Here is a 24457-nt window from a genome sequence, read left to right on the forward strand (position 1 = left end):
CAATAACATCACCAAGTGTCTCATCTTTTAACTTGCCAGGCACCTTTTTGTTGTGGTGGTGTTGAATCTTTGTATGCTCACTGGTATCAAAGTATTGAAACAATTCAGGCTGTGACATATCTTGATAAACATCTTCTGTTTGAATATCAAGAATAAAACTATCCGTGTCCATGTACATCAGTTTTACACGATCACCATAAAAAGATTTCAACACATCATAATACAATATTAACATATGTAATTTGGACAATTCCAATATCGCAGCCCCTACATAAATAGGTTTATCAAACTTAATCTTTGTTTTCTTCATGTTGAAAAGTGCCATGTGCTCATCATAAATTCTTCTGTAATTGAAGTTGGGCTTTGCAACCAATTTTTTGCTCCGGCTGGGGTCAGTAATTATTTTAACATCGGTATGTTTTCTGACATTTTCAATTGTTTTGCCATACACTGAATTAACCAACAATTTAAACAAGCCCTTATCAAATTCGCTTTTTGCAGATGTTCGAAGCTCCGTATTTGTATCAATGTATGGTTTCAACCATTCTGAGTGCCTGAACCTCAAGACTTTTCCAACTTTGGTTACTTGAACACCATGTTTCATCAGAAACTGGAGGTTTTTGTAATATGCAACATATCCCTGTTTCGGCTCCAGGGTCATCATGAGCTTCTTCTGTTTAGAGCCAGGTGAGCACTTAACCTCAGGAATTGGGGACAGATCAGAAAATTTATTGTGCAAATGATCTGGAATTGTCAGATCAACCTCTAAGATTAGGCCATGGTCACTGTCATCAAAGTCCTGAAGATCTTTAATATTGAAATCTTCAACCCATTCAAGCCCTGCATGTGGCAGTTTTTGCATCATGGCATGACCATAGAGGTTGTTGGCATCTACATACACTATATAATTTGATGGCCGTGCTGGATCATAATCAGGCATATATTTGTTATTTGCTCTGGCATATCTCTGAGGACATTGCACCATCCCTCCTCTTATACATTTCTCTATAAACAAGTACGTATCTTGATCGTGGATCAGATCCAATTGCATTTTAGTGTTCAAAAACGTTGCGGCCCATGCTAGGCCCGGGGCACTGTAAAAATACACAGGATCCAGTCCATAATTTTGCATGGAAAATTTTCTGAATGCTTGCAATATATCAGCTAAGAGGGTCCCATCAAGTTTCGAATATGCCTTGTGATAATCACGAAATGTCTTGCATTTTAAATCGTTCCACACCAACTGGGCATGGTGATAATCTTCATCACTGATTCCAGATCCTCTGATTCTGCTGTAAAACTCTTCTTGCGGTGGCAGGGAACACTCATCAAATTTAGAAAAATCTGTGACATAGTCATATGGATATACACCCTTCCGCCTAATTAATTGCAGGTCCTGATTTGGAAACGAGGCACGTGTGATTTTCAAGTCATTGTCAGGTAATTGACTGGCCAGTGTAGCCAGGCTAGCAGGTAAAAATCTGTGAGAATCAAGAAATCTTAATTGAATAGGAACACCATCAACTTTAATTATCTTGGTAATGGCAATATATTTTTCATCATTTTCAGCTAAAATATTTAAATTCTGCTTGTCAAACCCCTCGTACCTGATCAGATGATGAAAATCATAATTGGATGCTCCATGGCAAAATATGGGGATAAATCTTGGTCTCTTGATCTGAATATTGCAGCTATTACACAGGGCCATTAAAAATTTACCATCTGTATGAGAATGGTGATGTACCTTGATATTTGCATCTGAAAATTCACAATCACATACCGGACATTTTTCTGCATTGTTGAAATCTTCAATCTGTTCCTCTGTTAAAGGCAACATAGGCTTTGATTTTAATAAGATGTTAGATGCTATGTCACGGCAAACATTTTCTATTCTTTGTGCAAATTCTTTGACGGCATTTGGTCCCATGTATGAATATTCTTTACTAGCTACACCACCCTGTACAACCACATTCCAAAAGGTGGAAGGTTCATGTAACTGGTATGGTGTAATTGAGGATTCTTCAGGATCTGGATTGCAGAATGCAAGAGGTTTGAGGTTCGATTCAAAATCATAGACAATAAATGTTGGGTGTTCCAACAAGGCTTCAAATTTTTTGAATTTGGCATTTTCACTTGGCATTGGCATCACCATATGAACAGGTTTATGGTTGCCACAGTATTTCAGATGCTCAGTTAACTTGTTTTTGGCAATTTCTACACTCTTTTCACAAACACCATTCACCATTTTTCTACCATCAAATACAGTTAAACATCTTCTGCACAACTTAAATATTGTATGAGTTTTGTCTAGTTGTGTTCTCACTAAAGCTTGAAGATTATGTATCAGAGTGTAATGATAAGTGCCATCCCCTTCAATTAAGAGCAAATCAATCGGAATAGCAGATTCATCATCAAGTGTACTGATTCTGAGAGGATCTATCAAGCAATTGTCACGGCCAGTAGAACAAGTAAATACATTAATAGATAATTGTTTGCCATTGATGTGCCTGGCCTTTTTTTCAAATTTATCAATATTCTGAACAAGCATTGGATATTCCAAACCCTCCATTGCATCGTCAAAAAGATGTTCATGTTGTTTGTAATAAGTTATTCTCTCAGGATTCCTTGAAACTGGATACAAAGCAGCTAAAATACACCACAAAAAGCATTTCTGGTCGGCATTTTTTATATTAACCACGGCTCTTTTGTTTTTGATATTGTCAGGTAATGGCAGATAAGTGGAACCTTGTAATGGGCTGAATTCAGAAATATTAACATATAACTTGTGTGGAGAACCGCATAGGCTCCATCCAGACTCTTTTGCTGCAAATTCGGAGTGTTTAATATTCAATTGATTTATCAAGCTGCTTATTATTCTGTCCGAATTTGCATTTGAATATACAGGTAGAGTTTCTGTTATGTGGGGCTGTGTAAATTTTGTGCCATTTGGTTTCTTATATTGTACAAACAATTTCAGAGATAGCTTATAAGAGCCATTTTGTGCATTAAGAATTGCCTGCAGATCAGGATTTATACTGTTCAAAAAATTCTCAATGCCACATCTTGGCTCTGATACAAACGGATAATCTCTTAATTGGCCAGCAAAACTGCTACGGATAGGTAGTGCATAGCGTGGCTGCTTTGCAGGTCCAGCATTAACAGGTGCTTCGTGCTTTCTTTTCAGACCAGATGTAGATGGTTGCGGGGGCAATGTTGATGACTGTACATAAGAATTACACTTATGCCATTTGTAATATGCCTTGCTTAATATTTTATGGCATCTTGGACATATTTTCATGGCCTTTCTGCATTTCCTAGGCTTACAAATATGCCGGTGCCTAGCCCAATGAGAACTAGATATATTTTTATTACACTGATTGCAATATTTTTGTTTTGGCATTTTTTTCTTGTTGTTTATTATATAAGATTTTCTGGGCTTCAATTCAAAACTTTATACTTAATAAAAATATCAGTTGGGTTCAGCAGTTAATGGCTGAGCTGGTGCTTTTATACCCAAAACAACAGCAGTAACTAGGTTTTGGTGATAGTTTTGCTGATGTACAACACACTTCACCAGGTTTAAAACCTCATCTCTATATCAACTAAATACAATTCAAAATTGGATTTTGAACTGTGCAATAAATATTCTGTAAGTCTCACTTGTGTTTATATTAACAGAACAAGACAAAACCGGAATTATATTCAGGATTGCATGTTTTCATACAAAAAAGCCATATTTTTGACAAGTTTATAAACAACAATCATACAGATATAACTTTTACACACATGGCCGAATCTGTCTGAGCAGAGGAGAAAGAAGGTTTTCAGATCTGGGAGTTGTATATCAACTAACAGTAATTATTCTCAAAATCTCACTTGTGGACATATTATTTTGCCACATGTTTTCAATCTTAAATATTTTATCAGGACTCGAACCCAGAACCCCTTGTTTACAAGACAACAATATTAACATTTTGCCATCAGGGGAGGCTTCACATTTTATGAGGACTTAAACCCGAACCTCCACACCTGAAGAATTGGGGTATAAGCCCCTCTTGCCATTGTTTTAAGTATGGGTAAATCTATCTGTTGAGCCCTCGCCTTTTCTACACTAGAAATTCAGAATTTCTTAAAAATCAGAGCATATCACACCTGAAAAATTGGGGTATAGGCCCCTTTTGGCTTTGTTTTAAGTGTAAGCAAATCAGATTGTTCAATCAAATAGCCTCGCCTTTTCTACACTTGTAAGTGGTGCTGGTTGTAGTACAAACCCCCACTACTTTTGGACGTGAATGGTGCACAATTGTAGGTTTGGCGACGAACCTAACAAGCAGGAAATAAACTTTGAACCTTGCTGTAAGTACACACACAATATTTTGTTAATAAACTTAATAGTTTTCAAGTTATAGAGTTTTAGTTTTATGCAGGACTTTATGGACCCCCTACGTATGAATTATGCCGATCTAATCTACACGTAAACTACAGCAGATAATGTCTACGTGCGGTTATATCTCTATACGAGTAATGGCGGCTGGTCGCTAGTGCGTAACGTTTGTGCTCCCGAAATAACGTAAACAACTGCAGTAAATTAACATTCTAATGGTCAAACTACTATTGTAAGGTGAGATTAATATCTGAGAAGTGCATTTGCAAATAACACGCCTTCGGTTTATTACTTTGTGCCTTGTATTGTACTATTTTCTAATTCACCGTTCAGTATGGCACCGAAGAAATCTGGAAAGAACCAGGGATCACCGAACAGCGTAAGCAGTGTTTCCAACTTCAACAACGTAGAATTTGTGAAACGTGTTTGTGAAGAAGTGAAGATTGCTGTGCAGGCACCTGAAATGATGAAAATTATGGTGGACTCGATAGTCGAGGCAGTGACAAAATCAGTGCTTCAAAGTCTGGAGGAAACACTAAACTTTAACGTTGAAGAAATGCACAGCATGAAGGATGAACTGAAGAAGAAGGATGAGCAACTCCGAGGGCTCAGGGACAAATTGGACGACTTAGAGCAGTACCAGAGGAGGAACTCCATCCGGATATTCGGTATTCCCGAAACTTCCAACGAGAATACCGATAACAAAGCAACCGCCTTGTTTGAAGAGCAACTGGGCATCAAAATCCAGCATGGTGATATTTGCAGAAGCCACAGGGTAGGAGGACAGAAGAACGGAGGTAAGCCAAGAGCCATTCTTGTTAAATTTACTAGTTACCGTGCGAGAGCAAGTGTGTTTCGAAATAAAAGGAAACTGAAGGGTTCTAATATCACCATCACAGAAGATCTCTGCCGCGCACGTCTCGAGCTTCTGAAACTGGCTACGAGCAAATACCATTACAAGAACTGTTGGACCCAAGATGGGAATATCGTGATAAACATTGGAAACGTGAAGCACTTCATCACTTGCAGAAAGCAATTAGATGAACTTTGAACGCTTACCGGGAAGATATGAGTGATCTGTACTTTATCATTTTTTAAAATCTCTTTTACCTTTCATAACATAACATTTAAATTTCACATTACTCTTATAATTTTTATTTATCGGGAACACATTTAGTCTTAAGTTGTAGCTTCTAAATGTTTGAGTTCCTCTTTTCTTTGATATATACGTGTTTTGCTTCTTTTATTATTGTTTACTACTTTCAATATTTTAATCGCAACTGCATAATTTTACAGTTTAGTTTCGTAAATGTGAGATACGTTCTTGTACATAAGCAAAGCTTAATTGTTAGTAAATCAAAAAAACATATTCATAAGTTTCTAATGATCAAAAGTACCGTAAAAAGCAGAAAACTTTTATTTGTATTTGTATTTGTAACCTTTATCCATCTGCGGATAAATGTAGTGAGTTTGCAACCTCTCTCTGCTCTGCAACCCTCCAGAAGTTACTTCTACCGTTATGCCTCTAACAGAACCTACCACCCCCCTTGAAATGAACTCCACTGCTCTAGGGCATGTCCTCCGTCGCCCTCTCGCCGATGACAAAAGAACCGGCTGCTCCCTGGGTCTCAAAATAGCAAATGTAAACGTCAGGTCATTATTCCCCAAACTTCAGGAAATATGCATCGAAATTACAGAGAAACAGATTGACATTCTTGTCATAACAGAAACGTGGTTAACTTGCAATATAACGGATAATGCATTGAAAATTCCAGGTTATGACTTAATACGCTCTGATCGCCATTACAGCATGGGTGGGGGTGTCTGCATATACGCACGGGAGGGACTAAAACTGCATCCGTTGTCTTTCGAAATCGAAGGAGAGTTTGACGTTGAGTACCTTGCAGCTACGGTTGAAATAAAAAAGGAACGTCTCGGTATTTGTGCCGTATACAGGCCTAAGCGTATTCCATATACACAGTTGTCAATTTTAGAAGATATATTGACCGAAATGTATCCCTTAGTTAATGACCTTGTTATAGCTGGAGATTTCAACATTAATTTCTTACATCCAGACTGTGCTGACGTCGTTTACATTCAAAATTTGTTTAATCAATTTCAATTAACGCAAATAATCAATAAACCGACCAGAATAACCTCCACGACTAAGTCATTAATTGATCTGACGTTTGTCAGCAACATGCAAAATGTAATCCAACATGGTGTCGGTGAGCCAGTCAGCAATAGCGATCATAGAATGACCCACGTTGTACTTGCGTATACCAAACCAGAAAGCGTGAACAGAATTATATACCACAGAAAATACGGTGATATTGATTATGATAAATTCGTGAAGGATGCAGAAAAAATTAACTGGGGAAAAATATATAACACCGATAACTTGAATATGAAAGTAGAGTATTTCAATGTCAACTTACTTGATCTCTTTGACAAGCACGCGCCAGTCCGTAAAACACGAGTTCGTAACAAACGTATGCCGTGGATTACATCGAATGTGAAGCTGTTGATGAAACTAAGGGACAATGCGTTTCGTAAATTCAAGCGAATCGGAACTGAATCTGCATGGAAAGAATACAAAGAATTGAGAAATTTCACGACATACGTTATTCGGCAAGAAAAAAAGTGTTATTTTGAGCATAACATCAATAAAACACCAAGACAACCAAAGCATTTATGGAAGCAGCTGAAATCTGTAGGCATTGGCTCATATAAAAATGATCTCCCCTCCACGTTTGACAATGCGAACGAGATAAATGAACACTTTATTAATTCAATTGATAGTCTAAATATCGACCAACGTCTGATATCTCAAGAATGTTTAAAATTTAGTAACCAAAAGTTTAATAATATGCTTCCCGAATTTGCTTTTAAAAAAGTGGATGGCTATACTGTAAGAAAATGTTTGTACGAAATCAAGTCTACTGCTATTGGTGCAGATGGAATATCAACTAAAATGCTGAAGTTATCGCTACCTTTTATTTTGCCTATTATCACACATATTATTAACTTTTCGCTCGAGAAATCCGTATTTCCCAGGAAATGGAAAGAAGCTTTGATAACACCACTCCCTAAGACGACCCGACCAACTAATGTAAACGACCTTCGACCTATTAGTGTTCTGCCTGTGTGTTCAAAACTACTAGAAAAAATAATCTATAAACAGACATTTAGCTTCATTGCCCAAAACAATATTCTTCCACCCTCACAGTCAGGATTTCGGCCGGCACACAGCACTGCTACGGCTTTGCTGAAAGTCACAAATGACATCCTCCAGGCTATGGATAAGAAATTCCTCACTGCATTAATATTATTGGACCTGTCCAAAGCATTTGATACGGTACAACATAAATTACTGCTCAGTAAACTGAAATATTACAGTTTTTCACAATCTACCCTTAACTGGTATTTTTCATATCTAAGTAACCGAAATCAACGTGTAAAACTGTCGCCTACTTTATTATCTAATAAATTATATATTTCATCTGGTGTTCCACAAGGATCTATACTAGGTCCCTTATTGTTTACGATTTATATTGCAGACCTACCCTCAGTTGTCAAATACTGTAACGTACATTCATATGCTGATGACACTCAACTAACCAAATCATTCAATCCAACAGAAATTGCTAGAAGTATTAAATACATAAGTAATGATTTGGGTGCGATAAAAACATGGTGTGATGCAAATGGCCTTAAAATTAATGCTAATAAGTCATGTTATACATTTATTGGAACTCGAAATGCTATTGGTTCGGTCGAGCACACTAATACAACAATTACAATAAATGATGATGTCATACCTAGAGCTCAAGTAGTTAAAAGTCTTGGACTGATATTTGACATTCGTCTATCATGGAATGAGCATATTAGCCGCCAAATCAATAAATCATTTGGAACACTTAGATTCTTGTTTAAATTTAACAAACTATTATCTTCACAAATCAAGCAGCGATTAGTTGAAACACTTATATATCCATTTCTCGACTATTGTGACGTAGTGTACTCTGGTAGAATAAATAAAACTTTACAAGCAAAGATTCAAAAATGCCAAAATGCGTGCATGCGGTTCATATTTTGCATCCCGAGACGTGAACATATTTTACCTTCCATAAATAATAAGAATATCCTCAATATGTACCGTAGGCGGCTACTGCATACATATTGCCTTATACATAAAATTATTACATCTGGCAAGCCGTCGTATCTGGCAGACATGTTGATCCCTCGCACCAGTATTCACAGCCACCATACAAGAAATAATTTCAAATTTAACCTTCCACTCTGCAACACACAGGCATATCAGTCGTCGTTTTCATATTCTGCTGCAAAAATATGGAGTGCCCTACCTAAGACCATGTCGAGCATATCTAAAATAGAATCTTTCCGAAATGAAGTAAAGAATTTTCTTTTGGCAGAGCAGAGATTGTGTTCAAATACTATGATGTAACTTGTATGTTTATGTTATGTATTTTGTCTACATGTTTTTATTTTTACTTATTTTGCATTCATTTTATTTTATTTTTATGTAGTTGTCTTTTCACAATTTTTGTATCATTTTATTCATACATTTATTACAATTATTTTATCAATAGATTTTGTAACTAAATCATACAGTTTATTGTACACTGTACTAATACTGTAATAACATATGTATAAGAAATGTAAATTTAAATGTAATCGATGACACGGGTTAGGTGGCAGAACAGCCTCAGGCTGAACCTCGCCCACGTAAATAAAGAATTTGAATATACTTATACCGTTTTTCTACATATTCATGAAATACTAATAAAATATTAATTTATTCATATATTTTAATTATCTATTTTAATATTTTAATTTAAATATTATTATTCCTGAAACACTTGGTTCGGACACCCCTAAAGGTATTTGAAAAAACATGCCTGACTGGCGCCATGTTAACCCCCCCCCCCCCCCACTAGGTAGCCCCAAGGCTTCGACCAAATACTTTCCAATTCTGAAGCCCATTCGAAACATTAGATTGCGGTGAAACTAAGTATTGAGACCACGGAAAAGCTAATGCCGACGAAAAAAAATAGTTCAAAATTTTCACCACCATGTGGAAATATGGCGCTGAAATCAAGTGCACAGTGACCAACATCCTGCTGCTGAATTATCTTGTCTTAAGCTTCCAAATTCACGTTGACGGCTCGCATATTGAATACTTCTCTACTGACGTAACGTAAATATGAAGTTTTGCATGTCTGATTTCTGGTTGTTATTGCAGCGCCACATTTCCACCTGGTGGTGAAAATTTCAACTATTTTTTTTGGTCGGCATTCGTTTCCTCATGGTCTCCATAGCCTCTGTACCTAGTTTCACCGCAATCTCATGTTTCGGAAGGGCTCCAGATGGCTGTGAGTGGGGGAAATTTAAATATGGCCACCCGGTACAAAGAATTGTGGAGATTGTTTTTCTTCGTGGGGAATTATCATCGCATTGCGAATTAAGAAAACATAGCAGACAAACTACTAGATTGTACTTACGTCAATCTTCTTTGGCCAAGGTATTCATTGTTGGAAGTGCTCAGTATACAGGTGCAGAAGCAGACGGCAGAGGAGAGGACCAATATGCGGAGGCAAAACATCGTGCGTCACTTCAAGGAGTCCTAAGATGAGAAAAATGAAGATCGTTCTACAATTGAATTTTACTTTTGTTATTTAGCGTCGCTTTGTTACCTTTGGATAATCGTGGCGATGAGGATGAGTACATGAAAATAAGGAAAACACGCAAGGAACTAGGCCGGGACTGGAACCCTGGATCTTTGGCAGCGAGATCACCTAACCCGCTGAACTCACGTTAATTGATTAAGTAAGTTAAATAATATATATTGCAGGGTTGTCCACACATGTGGACGATAAAGTAGACAGTGAAAGTGCGAAAGGAGCTTAATTTTAATGTAGACAATTTCACAATACATGCTTCTGCGTGCACGAAAGAGAGCACATCAAATAGTAGATGTATAGCTATATTATGTTAGTAAAGTTGAAGTCCTCATTGAAGTCCTCAAAGAAAGTTCCGGAAGATCAGTTTCCCTCTGACAACCACATGTCAAGTCTACGCGGAACCCCTCAAACCTTTCCCACAATAGCGTCCGTTTTAGGAACTGACAGCACTTGTCAAGTCCACGTGGAGTAAACGAGATGTTGCCAATTCAGTTTCTTTAGAGATTGCGTTGCGTGAGGTTGCGTCATCTTTGCTTGGTTGCGTTATTCTGTTTTGCTGTTTTTATATACAAGAATGTAGATACCTTGATAGCGTAACACCGCAATGAATGGGTGTCTATAAACACTGCAGGTAAAAGTGACAATAGCACTTTTTAGAAAAACAGGTGCCGACTCGAAACGAGATACGTGCCCGGTCGGCTTCCTCTTGAGCTACGTCTAAGATACCGAACTGGCGTTCGAATCAGGACGTCAACTTTACAGGTCCATTGTCTGATCCATCGAGTCACTCATGTGCGCAAGGCCAGGTGAAAGTTCATTTGCTAACCTATTTGTCTCGCTCGCAGGCCGGTTTGAATTGAGCAAGTTGGCGTATGTACACGTGGTAGTGAAGGATAGTGCATACTCTGCTTATTATTGATATGCAAATAAATATATATCCTTTTTCGAATGTAGGGTAAAGTCTCCAAATATGAGACCCATTTCATTAAACGCAAGAAAATTGGAAACCTGAAGTTATAAATTAAAAACAAAACGCTCCGTATATGAAATATATTGTGGTTTTTAACATACTAAAGGTATATTCAGCACAAAACTATTCTTAAACAAGCTATGTGGAAATGTTTCAAAACATGTGTATTTTCTGTTTAGACAAAATGTCTCCTAATATGAGATACTTCACTTCTTTTTCTTCTTAGCACACTGTGGACACACGAATGTTTTGTCAGAAGCCCCGCTATATTCATGAGCCCAACGATGACAAACCAATGCACTCTTTCCACTGTTGACCTTGTACACCCAACGGCGAAAGAAACAGTAGGCGAATTATCCACCACCATTTTCACTCGGTCTGAATTACACAATGTGTTGACAATGAATTGAAATAAGGATGTCAATATGCAGAGAACAATGCCTGCTTCGAACCATTCCTTAAAACAACACAGAATGTAGAATAAAAATGTAATGAAAATAGCGGTGGACAATTTGCTTACCATTATCTTTGCCGTTGACTGTACATTGTCCGAGAATAGAGTATCACAAAACAAACATTCTGCGTCATTATCTTCGTCATCGGAGGTGTCCGACAGATTTGGGTCAGATTCTTCTGAACTTGATTCTTCTGTTTGTCTTGCTGAGTTAACCTTCTTTCGTTTAAGGACAAACAGTTGTGTAGCCATGTTTCTTCCTTTTGGCCCCACTTTTTCAGTCACAAATTTCTTTTTACCTTTGGCCTGATCGTCGACCAAAGAAGCTCTGTACGGGCACGAAGTAACAACCTTTGCAGCACCTCTTCTATACTGGATCCGCGCTTAGAAGGAACTGTACTGTAAACAAATGCACGTGTATGAATACAGTGTTGCCAACCAATAACTGCAGAATATAGCGAAAAGCGAATTCTCACAGTGTGTATGGTTCTACATTATATTGTAGAAATGCTTGTTATGGATAATCTCCATAATCACAATGTGGACATGTCATACCCTATTTGTTGCTAGTTTTCATAGAATAAAGAATACAAATTTTCCTCCTCACTTCCCTCACAATAAAAAACATTTTTTGAATGGCCAGTTCTTTCCGAGTGGTATCTTTGTATATCCGTAGGTTTATTAAATATATATATGTATAAATATATTCACATAACTAGAGTAGTTTTGCATACATTTTTAGATGCTATCAAAAAGCATCATTTTTTTATGCTATCAAAAAGTGAAGTAGACCCTGTCTTGCAATGGACGTAGAGAATAGATGTGCAGAATTTCGTCTAATTTACTCAAAAATCGTAAGAGGTTTGACGAATCGAAAATTACCAACGAAATGGAACTTCAGCCACTTTATTTCTTCCATTTTTCAACATTTTGAAAATCTAGCATCATATTTACAAACAGCGACGTAGAGAAAGTTCGAATAGGAACATCTGCAACAATACCACAAGGAATAATACTGCTGTTAAAGACAATAAATAAACAAACGAAAAATAGGTCACTTCCGTGTCTATTTTTGAATGAAGTCAAATAAGTATGATACTACTGTGCAAATATCTGAAAGCCATTATTGTCACCAATGCAGGACCAAAAAGTTCAAACAGCTAATTTTAGCAAAAGAATAGGCGGATTGGCAACACTTCTCGTTGAGTCTGCTTGAACAACAGACCCTACCACGCGCGACAAAATATAGTCCACTTTCAAACTTGCAAGAATAGAACATTCCTTCAACACAATTGTAATTATCGTACTCTAGAATTATCATAACCAATATTTAGTATGTAAATGAACTCCAGGTTGGCATAAATACACAAGACGTAACAATTTTTACTCTGGGTACAACACGCATGCGTAAAGGCTGGGCAGGTGGGAGGGAATTTCAATTTGTGCGAGACGGATGTTCGCGTTGACTACGTTAAACACTGCAGCAGGAAACCGTTGAAAAGCGGCGAGAAACAAATTGTATTGAATGTGTTCGCAAAGTTTTGCGAGAAATATCCAACTATGGTTTTCCAGGACGTGATGAAATTGACATCTGAGTTTACTGGTGTGTCTGTTAAGAGTGTAAATCTGCTCGCAGCGAGGTTCTAAATAAGGGCATTTTAACAACACCAGGGAAAAAGCGTCAACGTCAAAAGCCTGTGTTACAAGTTCAGTGCGATGAGTTTGCGAGAAGTGCCATCCGTCGTAAGGTTCATCACTTTTTTGAGAGGAACGAAGCGCCAACAATAAATAAAGTGTTGGTGAGTGTGAATAGTGATCGGGATCTGCCGAACCTTAAGAAAACAAGATTCCACACACTTCTGAAAGAAATCGACTTCGAGTTTGTGCAACGCAACAGAAAAAAATATTATTGTTGACCGAGAAGACATATTGTTGTGGCGCCGGAACTACCTGAGGAAAATACGCGAATACAGGCGGGAGGGGCGAAAGTTGTATTTTCTTGATGAAACGTGGCAGAATGAAGGTCATACTGTTTCTTAGGTGTGGGTAGATTCTGCCGTAAAATCTAAAAAACAGGCTTTCCTCTCAGGATTAACCACAGGGCTAAGAAACCCGACCGGCAAAGGCAGACGCCTTATTGTATTGTATATTGGAGAAAGAAGAGGAACGCTTCTGGGAATCAGATTACATGTGCGACACGGTTGTTACCGACTTGTTATCAATCCAGCTGATAGCAGTAGCGGCGGCACCAGCAGTGAAGGGGATGAACCTAGTTTCTATCTGACTCTGCTTAGGCAAGTAAAACACTTTTATATCTTCAAATTAAATTCTTAAGTACAGAAGTTCAGCTTATCTTGTGAATAGTTATAGTTTTCCTTTTTATTTAATTTCTCGTAGCTTGTAACATTGCTTTCGCGCCAACTTTCTCTCACACGTGGTGGAAGCAGCAGAAGCTTTATGATCATCCAATCGCTGAAGCCTGGCGGAGTAATACCTTTGCCCTTGTGTTTACAGTGCAGTCCCTTCTAAGCGCGGAAAAAGTATAGTACTTGAAGATCCCGCTGCTTGGAAGAGGCCTGGGGCGCGCCAAGTATCTGAGCGCTCAGCGAGCAACGTGATCGCTCAGCTTTTTTACGAGCAATTAAGCGTTGCTCGGCAAGCGCTGCTCACTTGATCGTTGAGCGAACTTGCGCACTTGATGGCTGAGCGAACTTGAACCTTGCTCGCCACAGGTTTGAGCCACAGAATATAGCATTTCTGTGTTTCGATCTCGTGAGAAACTGTATAAGGATGGCGGGTGGCGGGCGGCGACCAATGACGAAATATTTATGATGAACGGTTTGCGATACAGCGTAATTTGAGAGGAAGTTCAAGTAATAAATGGTGATGTAATATTCTAGCTTTTTTAATTTGTATTAAAATGAAAGTGTTGTTTATTCTAAATAATAAATATTAACTCTAAATATACACCGTAGTTTTGGAAAGATGTGCAAGGGTGTGAAAATGAAAATTTCGACAGTTTTGTTCACATCAACTATTCTATTTCTACAATTAACAGCTTTTTCAAACACCGAAATATTGTCAACTCGACGCAGCCACACTGATCACAGATTATTCAAAGGTACTGATATTTTGATCAATGAGCAAACAGCGTCAAGTAAGTGATCAGCGTGCTCAACGAGCGAAAATCTTGCTCAGCGAGCGTCGCTCAGATACTTGACGGGCCACTGATATCGGATAGGGATACTGCTACATTCGAGAGCCCTGCATCAGGAGCTGGAATGGCAATTTCCTCTCGAACTGGTTCAGCCCGGTGGCCGGCGAAATCATGTTATCTGAAAACATGTCTATTTACTGGATGGAGGCCTGTTTTTTCTGAAGCCGGTAAAGGAGCCTTGTTGTAAGATCCAGAAAAAAGTCTGGATACCACAAATGGAGTGATGATTCTGTCAGGATGATTTCTAAGCTACGTTTCAATTTCTGTGGCATTGTAAGACTTCAGATGCTTTCCGAATCTAAACGCTAAAATTACATTTGAATTTGTTTAGTTTTAGTTTTATTGGGTAAGTTTCAAAACACGCAAGCAACGCACAGTTTTGGTTCATTCTGCATTAAACTTTCCCAGAATAGAAACGAGAATTTTCACGCAAGATATCACTGTAAAATAGTAAAAATAAAGGAAATTGCACAAAATGAATGTTGTAAAACCGAAGCCATTTTTGGGAAAACAAAGAATTTTACATACTATATCGTGGAAAGTGTCCTCCTCCGTGGGCATGCGGCCTTTTGACTCCGATTGCGGGATGGCATGGCCTGTGTATAGGACAGGTGGCAACCCACCATCGTGAGGAAATTAGGGGGGCTACGAGGGTTCAGTTCGTCCGAAAGCGAAATTCGTAGAGAAATGCTACAGTTCGTCCGTGACGGTTTAATGAGTTGTTTCTTTCGAGCCTGGCTGATGATGAGTCACACCTTGACTAACCGGTGGCAGCGGTGGAATTGGTGACTAGGATGCCTCAGTTTACAACTTTTAAACTTGTCGAGAGCAAGTGAACTTGGATCCAGAAATTTTAGCCATGGCAGATGGAAATACTTTCTTACTAGCTGACGACTGTGAAGGTGAGAGGTTATTAATATTTGCAAGTTCCAGAGGGAAATAAATATTAAAGCAACCAAGAAATATTTTCTTGGATGGAACATTTAAGAGTGTTAGCAAACAGTTTGCTCAGTTGTATACAGTTCACGTAGATTTAGGAAACAGTAGAGAAGAGACAAATGTTACGCCTGCAGTTTTTGCGTTGCTTCCGGACAAGAAAAAGGTTACCTATGTTACCACTGAAGCAATGGAGCAGTCAGAAGACATAACCAAATGTTTAAGAAATGTCTCTTTCTTTATCCAAATGGATTAAATATCTTGATTTGATTTGCTTTATTTTACTTTGCTTCTTGGGCCACTTCTGGATAATATGCGAAGATGGGGATGAGTGATGATTTGATGAAATTGATGAATGGACACTCGCAAATATCAATGCCCAGGCCGGGATTCGAAACCGGGACCCCTGGCGTGGTAAATACCTTGATATTATAGTTTATTATTAAGATGTTATCTATATTTATATCAACTAACTGACAAAGCAACAGCTGCTAAAATTAATGATATCAAGCATTTTGTGTAATTTTGGGGCTAGGCCTAAATTTTTTATTAAATTTAAGGCCGAGTACGTAAATTCCATGAAGCTGTTAGGCATTTTAAACACTCTAAATATCCATGGATTATCCGTGCGCGTCCAATGGTGTCCGTGGGTCACTTATGACCCCCTGTCGTGCATGCCGAGTACGAGGCTATACGGTAGGCCCACCTCTATTTACATAGAAGTGCCAATTAAAGAAGGCACGCAGTCCTGGCTGGCGATAACAATGAACCTTATCGCCCTGTAAACCTAAGCAATGAGCAATAGGCTTTAAAGCTTCATTAAACACTATTGGTAGCCCTCGGACGAAACGCTACTCAGTCAGGTAACCGTAAGTTGCCTGTTCCTGAAATACGAGTGAGTAGCGTCACCCAGTCTGGGAAATCTCCTAAACGGCTGAGGGTTCGATGTGCTGACCCCACGTCACCCCATTACTGGTTGAAGATCTCCACACCTCTAGGTAGGATTGTGGGAGGGAGACTGGCAGTCGGGAGATAGGCCTAGGCCCTTCCAGGACTGTAGAGCCACAGGTTATTTATATCATGGAAAGTAATTTAGAGAAAATAATTCAAATTTTACAAAAAAAAATCTTCTCTTGTTCATAGCGATTTAAAACTCTTGGAAAAAATTTCATTTACTGACAATTATCACCATAAGTGCCGATTTTAGGGTTTTAAGGCATTTTCTGCCCTCCAAATCGCACAATAAGTATGTGCACTACAGACACACGCACAAACAAAACAATACTGTTGTCAATACTGCCCCCCCCCCTAATATTGATATGAAGTTGACACCCTCGGGATATCACACTATCGAAATAAGACATTCATTACCAAAAACGCTCGGATAAGGAAGCCTTGTCATGGATCTAAGTTCATTTCATACCATATGGAAATAAAGCGAAGAAAGTGTTTTTATTTACATGTTTGGTTGTTTTTCGATATTTGTTTTATCCTGTATGATTTTGTACTCCCCATCTCGGAAAACGTGAAAGCCACGGAAGTGTTAGCTGGATCATAAAGTTTTAAATAAGATAAAATTGACAGGTATTAATCATGAACATATTTTCTACGGAATTTCCTTATCTAAGTAAACTAACGTAAATCCAAAAACAGCGAAACTTCTTGAAGAAGAATTTGTGAGCCTTTCTTATGGACAATATTCATTAGATAAACGTGTACGGAGTCAATACAAGACTATACTTGAAGCACTGACATTTTCCTAAACACTTACATCTTGAATTAGTTCGGGTGGGCAGAGGAATTTTTGGGTTGGTGCTTGCCCACCCCAGCCCACCCGTCGCGCCGTCCCTGCTGAAAGATTATCAACATTTTCCACAGGGGGCGCCATATTCTTCTCTCCACTTACGGTTCTGATCATCAGCTACTGCACACGTGACAATGCACATCCCTTAGATGAGATTATTTTCGCATTGCTTCAGTTCTGATCTCGGATCTGTAGTTGATTTCTTACCGCTTGTATGAAATGACGTCACAAGACGTTCGAGTTTTTCACGAGTCATTTGACAGTTGGGAACAATGGTGAGATATTTAAAAGTTTCTTGTTTGGGAAGTGATGGATAAAGAAGTACAATTAAGAAGAGTTAGTGTAAATGTCGTTAAGAATCATCCACGCTTACAACATTACAACTTTATTAATGTTATGGAAAAAACAGGGTTGTCAGTGTGTTCTTCTTTCTGAGAATATTTAGAACACAATGCACGTTATATTGTTCAACTGTTCGTATTGAAAATTACTGAGCGTCAAGCAGAAGATGTGTAGATGGAGGGCTGATTGAGTTTCAGACCCTGTAAATTAAAAAGAAAAGATTTTTGGATTATTGATTCCACTTACGTAGTTTCGTCGTACGTTCGAAGACAGTTGATTGGTTTTGTTTACAGTAAAACCTCGTTAATCCGGACTAATAGAGGGATAAGTTGACCGGTTTAACGAAAGTCCGGATGAACTAAAGTAACCTAAAAGAACAGTAGAAAGTGCATTAAAACTCAGTTTATAGCAACAAAACACATTTATTATGGTATTATGGTGTATTTAAAGGGCATTCCTGTGTCAATGCGGCTTCTTCCCGAAAGTCTGCGGGCAACAGAATTTCATCAGTGGTTGACTGCCTTTTCTTTGGGAAGTTCTCCCATGGACGTTGGATGTACGTATTTTTAGCAGTTACGGATTAATATGACGAATGCAATTGTTGACTTCTACCCACATTTAAAACCTTGCATTCTGCTTTTTTTTTTTTTTTTTTTTTTGTCTTTTGCCTGTCCGGACTAAACGAAGTCCGGCTTATCGGGGTCCGGATTAACGATATTTTACTGTATTTTACTTCGCTTTCTGCCACTTTTGGCTAATTCCGAGGATGTGATGAATTGATGAAAGCACAATCACTAAGAAAACCCATGCCCAGACAGGGATTCAAAGCCAGGGCCCCTGGCCTCGTAGCCGCCTGTGCTAACGACTCCGTCATGGAGATTCTGCTTCGCAGTTGTTAAATGAATTTGTTGGACCCTTTCAACACACTCCAGAAAATGCCCAAGGACGACAAAGGAAGGGGGAAGATGTAGAAACGTACGTAAAGGTACCTTGTAAACCCCGGTGGGTGAATAAACGCCCAAGTAAGCCTTTGGAAAGTTCGTCGTCGTCTGATGAAGACGAACGAGTATTATATAATAGGTCCGATTTGAGAAAGTTAAACATGGAAATGGCTAAAGAAAATTTGACTCAGTTAATAGCTACTGTACCTATAGTTAAGGAAATTAATGCTGAAAGCCTGTATCGATTTCTGTATGTATTACAGGGTATTAAAGACAGAAAAATGGTTTCTTCTCACGAGATTATTCTCGCAGTTTTACGAAAATTAAATGCTGAAATGGGTAAATTACGGATGAAATGTATAATTGAAAATATCCCTTGGAATGATGCTAGTTCAAATGATCTTAAATAAGTATGCAGCTTCTATTGGGAGGCAGTCTTTATGTAATAAGTATGTAATGGGCAATCAAAGAGACAATGAAACTCCCTTAGAGTATTTCGAAAGTAGAGTTCGAGCTGCTAAGATTTTGCAGTATGATCAGTGGTGTAGCGTTATAGTACGCCCGTACGCCCGGCGTTCCCAGATTTAAAATTTCAAAAATGCTTAAATGCTGTGATTATAAAGTAAAACGTGACTAATTTCATATATGGCTATTTTTCGCGATCCGCTTGCAACGCTCCACTCTCAACACTCGTTCTAGCATCTCTTTTCAATGCCTTTCCCGGCCGGACGCCGAGCAGGTTCGGCGTACAGGACTCCTATATTCCTTGCTGCCTTTATGGAGGGAAAGCTTCCATTTCTACAGCACGCCCGTAAATGGGCTCTCTTACGCTGGCGTACGAGAGGTCTACCGTGATTGGTTCATGTGACCCTTCCTGCCTTCTGAAGCAGAATTCCTACCCGGTTCTTCGTTCTTCGCGCTCATGCAACTCGTGCTATGTGATGCTACAATACGCAATATTGACTGACGTAACTTTACCAATCCCAAATATACTGCTTCTTAATGGCCACTGCATTGTATAATTTATCGCACGAACAGCGATGTGTATTAGAAACTAAAAGATCAACACAGTTTTTGTCAAATAAGTTGGTGAAGTCCTCGTGATAGAAATTCAGCCTGTGGCTGCTCTACCACTTAACCCGCAAAACTATTATTTTCTTATTGTATTTTTTCGTTATTATCTAACTACTTAATATTGTGTGAATGGAAATGTTTAGCATTCATTTGAAAACTCTTAACATCGAATGGTCTCTGGAGAAAATTATTTTAAAATGTTTATCAGCATTCTCAAGATGTAATAAACAGTGGTCTGAATTACTAATCGGCACTGTTACGTCAGTAGAGTGTACGATATTTGGATCATTCACTCTGCTTTTCACAGTGCGCCAAGACGACAGAGGTCCCTGGTTCGAATCCCGGCGTGAGCACGGGTGTTCTTTGTCAGTGTCCCTTCATCAATATCATCACTCATATTCATATTCGCAATTAACCAAAAGTGGTAGAAAAGCGAAATAAAATAAACCAAATCAATCAGTAGTTGGATCGCCCACAACAATGACGTCTACTGTGGTGCAAAGGCGCTTGTGATTCAGGTAGGTTTTTAATGACTTGCGTCATGCAGAAAGATATAAAAAAAGATATAGAACACCAGAGTTCAAAACATCTGTGGCATAGTGAGGCATCTAATTTTCTAGCTAAAACATGCAATGATGATGTTTTATTGAAAACCCAGCTTACTTCAGGCAAATAATACCTGTGGCGACTAATACCATAAGTAAATTATTAAGCAAGAAAGGGCCGACTCTTCCTTCGGACTTGGCGTTCCCACCCGAAATGTCCATGCTACGCCACTGAGTATGATATTGATGAAAGTACATTTGTAAGTAAGTTGTAAGGATTATAGTCGGGATGTAAGAATCGTTTAGATAATTTCCTGGGGTCCTTTTTATCGGTATCATTCTAAATGTATTTAAGGTCCCTGATGCAAATATGGCCAAGCTGGTAATATGGCCAACTGGCTATCCTGCATGTAATTCCTAATGATAACTACAGATGGTGCTATACATGTTATATGGGCATGTCCCCTGAGGGGCTTCACAAGAGTTGGTGACGCGGTGTCCGTTACAACCAGTGTTGCCACATGAAGGGAAATTTCTCTTTTGCAGGGAAATTCGGACCGAAATTGTAACCAAAAGGGAAAAGGGGATTTCGATGAAAAATACCACAATTGCAGGGAAATTTTAAGGTCATCTGACTACATTATTACAGTTTATGTTAATTTCGAATTTCATATCCACATTTTGATGTTATTTATTTATTTTGCTATTCCAACTTGTTTCTGCTCCTTTAAGTTTATTGTGCGTTGCTTTTATGCATTTTTGGATAAATAGTAACGATGAGGATTAACGATTATATGGATTCCTGACCAGGATTCAAACCTGGGACATCTGGTCAGGAAGTGAGGAAACCGAAATGTGAAATTCTTTAAAAATATTTTTTTATTCAAACGAATAATGAATTCAACAGAATACTTAACTACGTACTACGTACTACTACTGCTTCCACTACCACCACTACTACTAATTATTATTATTATTATATAATTTGCTTAGGTGAAGGGAAAAATTGGTTCAAAAAGGGAAATTTTGTCCCTTGGAAAGGGAAATTGTGCCCTCATCTTGTGGCAACACTGGGTACAACGGAGTGGAGACTCCATATTTTCGAGTTGTTGTTGCGAAGAAAATACGCTTGTTATTTCGCTGCGGTAAGTTCACATTTGTTTCTACGTCTGTTTAACTGATAATTTCAATTTCGTAATTGTATAGTGAGTAGTGCTTAAACAAGTAAATTGCCATAATTACATTTATCTTAACCGTTAGTTTACTATTTACAATTTGTGTAATATTACGTTGAGGTTGTTGTTATGGCCATACTTGGCATTTTCACTTGTCTAAAATGCACCCAATAAAGTCAACATAACGAAATGAGGTAACTTATTGTTTTATTGTAATTCTTATGTTCCTATTTTCATTTGTAGTAAGCTTAAATGTTTTTATCTAACATCTCAATGCATAAAAAGTAACAAAATTTATCATTTAAAACGTAAACAACTAAAAAAGGTGCTAAAATGTTCTAAACGTCTTTTACCTTGCTTATTCGTCTTTACATGTTTAGCTGTATGAAATTTAAAACCATGTAATTGTATAAAATAGCATTTAAAAGGTGTGAAAACTAACTTTACATTGTATTTTTATTGACTTATATCATTTCAAAACAGAAAAACAAATGGTGGCCATATTAACTTCATATGCTTTTAATATGGCACAAAGTCAGACTTACGTTCACGTGCTTATTTTTTATATTCATATTCACGAACGAAACTTGTTTTTTTGGTATGTTATAACCAAAAGACCAACACATTTCCTCGTACAACTTTGTTTGCAAATTGCATGCGACGATGTCAGGATATTTAATTAAAGCTTAATGTGGCCATATTTGCATCAGGGACCTTATCAGAATTTGATGACTGTAATTAAATGTTATAGCGAAAGCTTTCGAAGGAGATTACACCCACGTGTTTCATACACTGTCGCAAGTACGAGTAATTACATTTTGTAATAACCAATTGGAATTTTTCATAACTTATAAATATATGAAGCTAACGAGAAGTAACAAAACGAATTGAATTAATTAATCTCCGGATAGATTTTTTGCGCCGTAAAGCAGTCCTTCTATATCTTTATAGTTCAATGGTATACACACACTGAAGAAAGTGAATGACAGCAAGAGCTTGGACATTTCCTTTCACAACTACGTGCATTTGATATAGAGAGGGCCTTTAGCAATACAGTTGAACCTGATTTATACGTACATGTGTCAAGGTGAAGAGAAAATAATGCGTGGGAATGAGAATTACTTATCAGCTTTAGATACCATGTCATATCATTATTAAAATACTGTAATTGTATCTATTTTGAGGAACAAGATAATACAGGATATTTCTGCCATGAAGTAGTAAATTAACTAATATAAAACTTTGATTCTTAAAGACATTACATTAGCCATCTTATTACTGAACACTTTGATACAGAAACTATATTTTTTAGTTTTACTACCCAATTATAAAAAATCGTTTAAGATAGCATTTCTTTTACTAATGACTGTGCAAAGCGTAGCATAAGCGATGCCTAAATCTGCAGCTTCTTCAGTTTCAGTTTTATGTGGTTTAAGCGTTCCCTCCCCGTATAAACTTAACTTTCTGGTCAAGCGTGTAACTTTTCCTCTTGCTGTTCTCAATGGCCGACCAGTAGCATTGTGACATTGTTGTAGCTTGGTTACGTACAAATCAACTGTATGAAAATTAGTACTAATTACGTACATATACGAACATCGAATTACGTACAAATTTGGTTTAATTAACACTTTTTAAATTATATTTTGTCGGGATCTGCAGTAATTTACGTATACAAAAGAATTGCGCAGAATTGAGTTACGTATGAAGCAGTCTCAACTGTATTTTGCGGGATGGCTCAAAATCTGTAGACCTGCCACTGGAGCGAAAAGAACACTGAAGTACTCACAGCAATATGTCTAGTCCTAGAGCACCTTCTCGTCCAACCAGATGTTCTTAGGCCTTACTTCGAAAGAAATAAACTGCGAGCAGATGAGATCGTTAACTTCTCGCTAATCTCTCGACTTGTAACGAACGGTCTTACTTCCCCAAGGATACAACGTTGCTCAGCATCTCCATTGTTAACTCGATGTCCATAAAAACGGCGTATATGGTCTCCGGCGAGTGACGCCGGTAAAAGGTTCCAATTAGGAAGCAGATTGCTACAGGACGCGGCGATGAATGAGCATAAGATTCGCTTTTCTAGCCTTCTTCCAGTGGCCTTTTCATAATTTGCATGCGGACTCCACGCTGCGATGCCAAATGTTGGTTTCGCGATATCCCCCACACAATCAGGTCCGTTTGGCACGGAAGCGTATGCCTCGCCAACACTTACGATACACCCGAAGTGTCACTGTGCAAAGTGGAAGTGATAACGCACTAAAAAACGGCAACAATATGCACTAATATATCGCATATACGAGGTGTGATCAAAAAGTGTCGAGATTTGTTTGTACAGCTCTCGTAATTTTTATGGTAGGGACTCGGCTATTGATATTCAACCTTGAATGTGCATTTCTTGCATGATAAAGAACTGCGCGATACCCGTTATCAGTGTACTTAGCTATCCTGGGCCGCACCACGTTTCAAGATCAGATTTTCAGATGCAAAAGAACATCTTGTGCATCAAATTTCATACAGGGTGTTTAACTCGTTCTCGGTCCATGATTTTTGCTTATAAAAATCAAACTATTGGTCATAATGTAATGCAATTTGCTACGGACGTACCTTGGTCTGTGAGATGCATAGTGATGTTACAGCGAGCGTTGATAGTGGTGGTTGCTATTAGCATCAATGCATGTCTGCACATGATGCTTCCAGTTTCTTCACAAAATATTGAATGGAAGACTTTGAAGGCGGTTTCAGGACCCCAAACTGTGCAATAAATTGTCGCTGGCACGCCTATATGGACTCCGTTTTCAGCACGTGCGAACGATAAACACACGAGTAGTGTAAGTTGAGCGTTTCAAAATAGTACTTGGTACGAGCCCTCTTTTAGCCTCTTTTTTTATCAATTGAAAATCAGTTTTTGAC

At 38.2% G+C, this 24457-nt stretch overlaps 1 protein-coding gene across 1 annotated transcript in view; it reads right to left on the bottom strand.

The window, feature by feature from the left end:
* Positions 1-23561, bottom strand: part of LOC145994422 (uncharacterized) — a 65240-nt gene extending 41679 nt beyond the window's left edge. Inside the window, exons 1-2 of the mRNA XM_083130550.1 lie at positions 23334-23561; positions 9910-10031 (exon numbers count right to left, since the gene is read on the bottom strand). Coding sequence (XP_082986676.1) covers positions 9910-10010 — 101 coding nt within the window. The 5' untranslated portion in view covers positions 10011-10031; positions 23334-23561. The remainder of the gene's footprint in view (positions 1-9909; positions 10032-23333) is intronic.
* Between the last annotated feature and the right edge of the window lie 896 nt (positions 23562-24457).

The sequence above is a fragment of the Lepisma saccharinum genome, chromosome 10, assembly GCF_977018435.1.
Source record: "Lepisma saccharinum chromosome 10, izLepSacc3.1, whole genome shotgun sequence".
Classification (NCBI taxonomy): Eukaryota; Metazoa; Arthropoda; class Insecta; order Zygentoma; family Lepismatidae; genus Lepisma; species Lepisma saccharinum.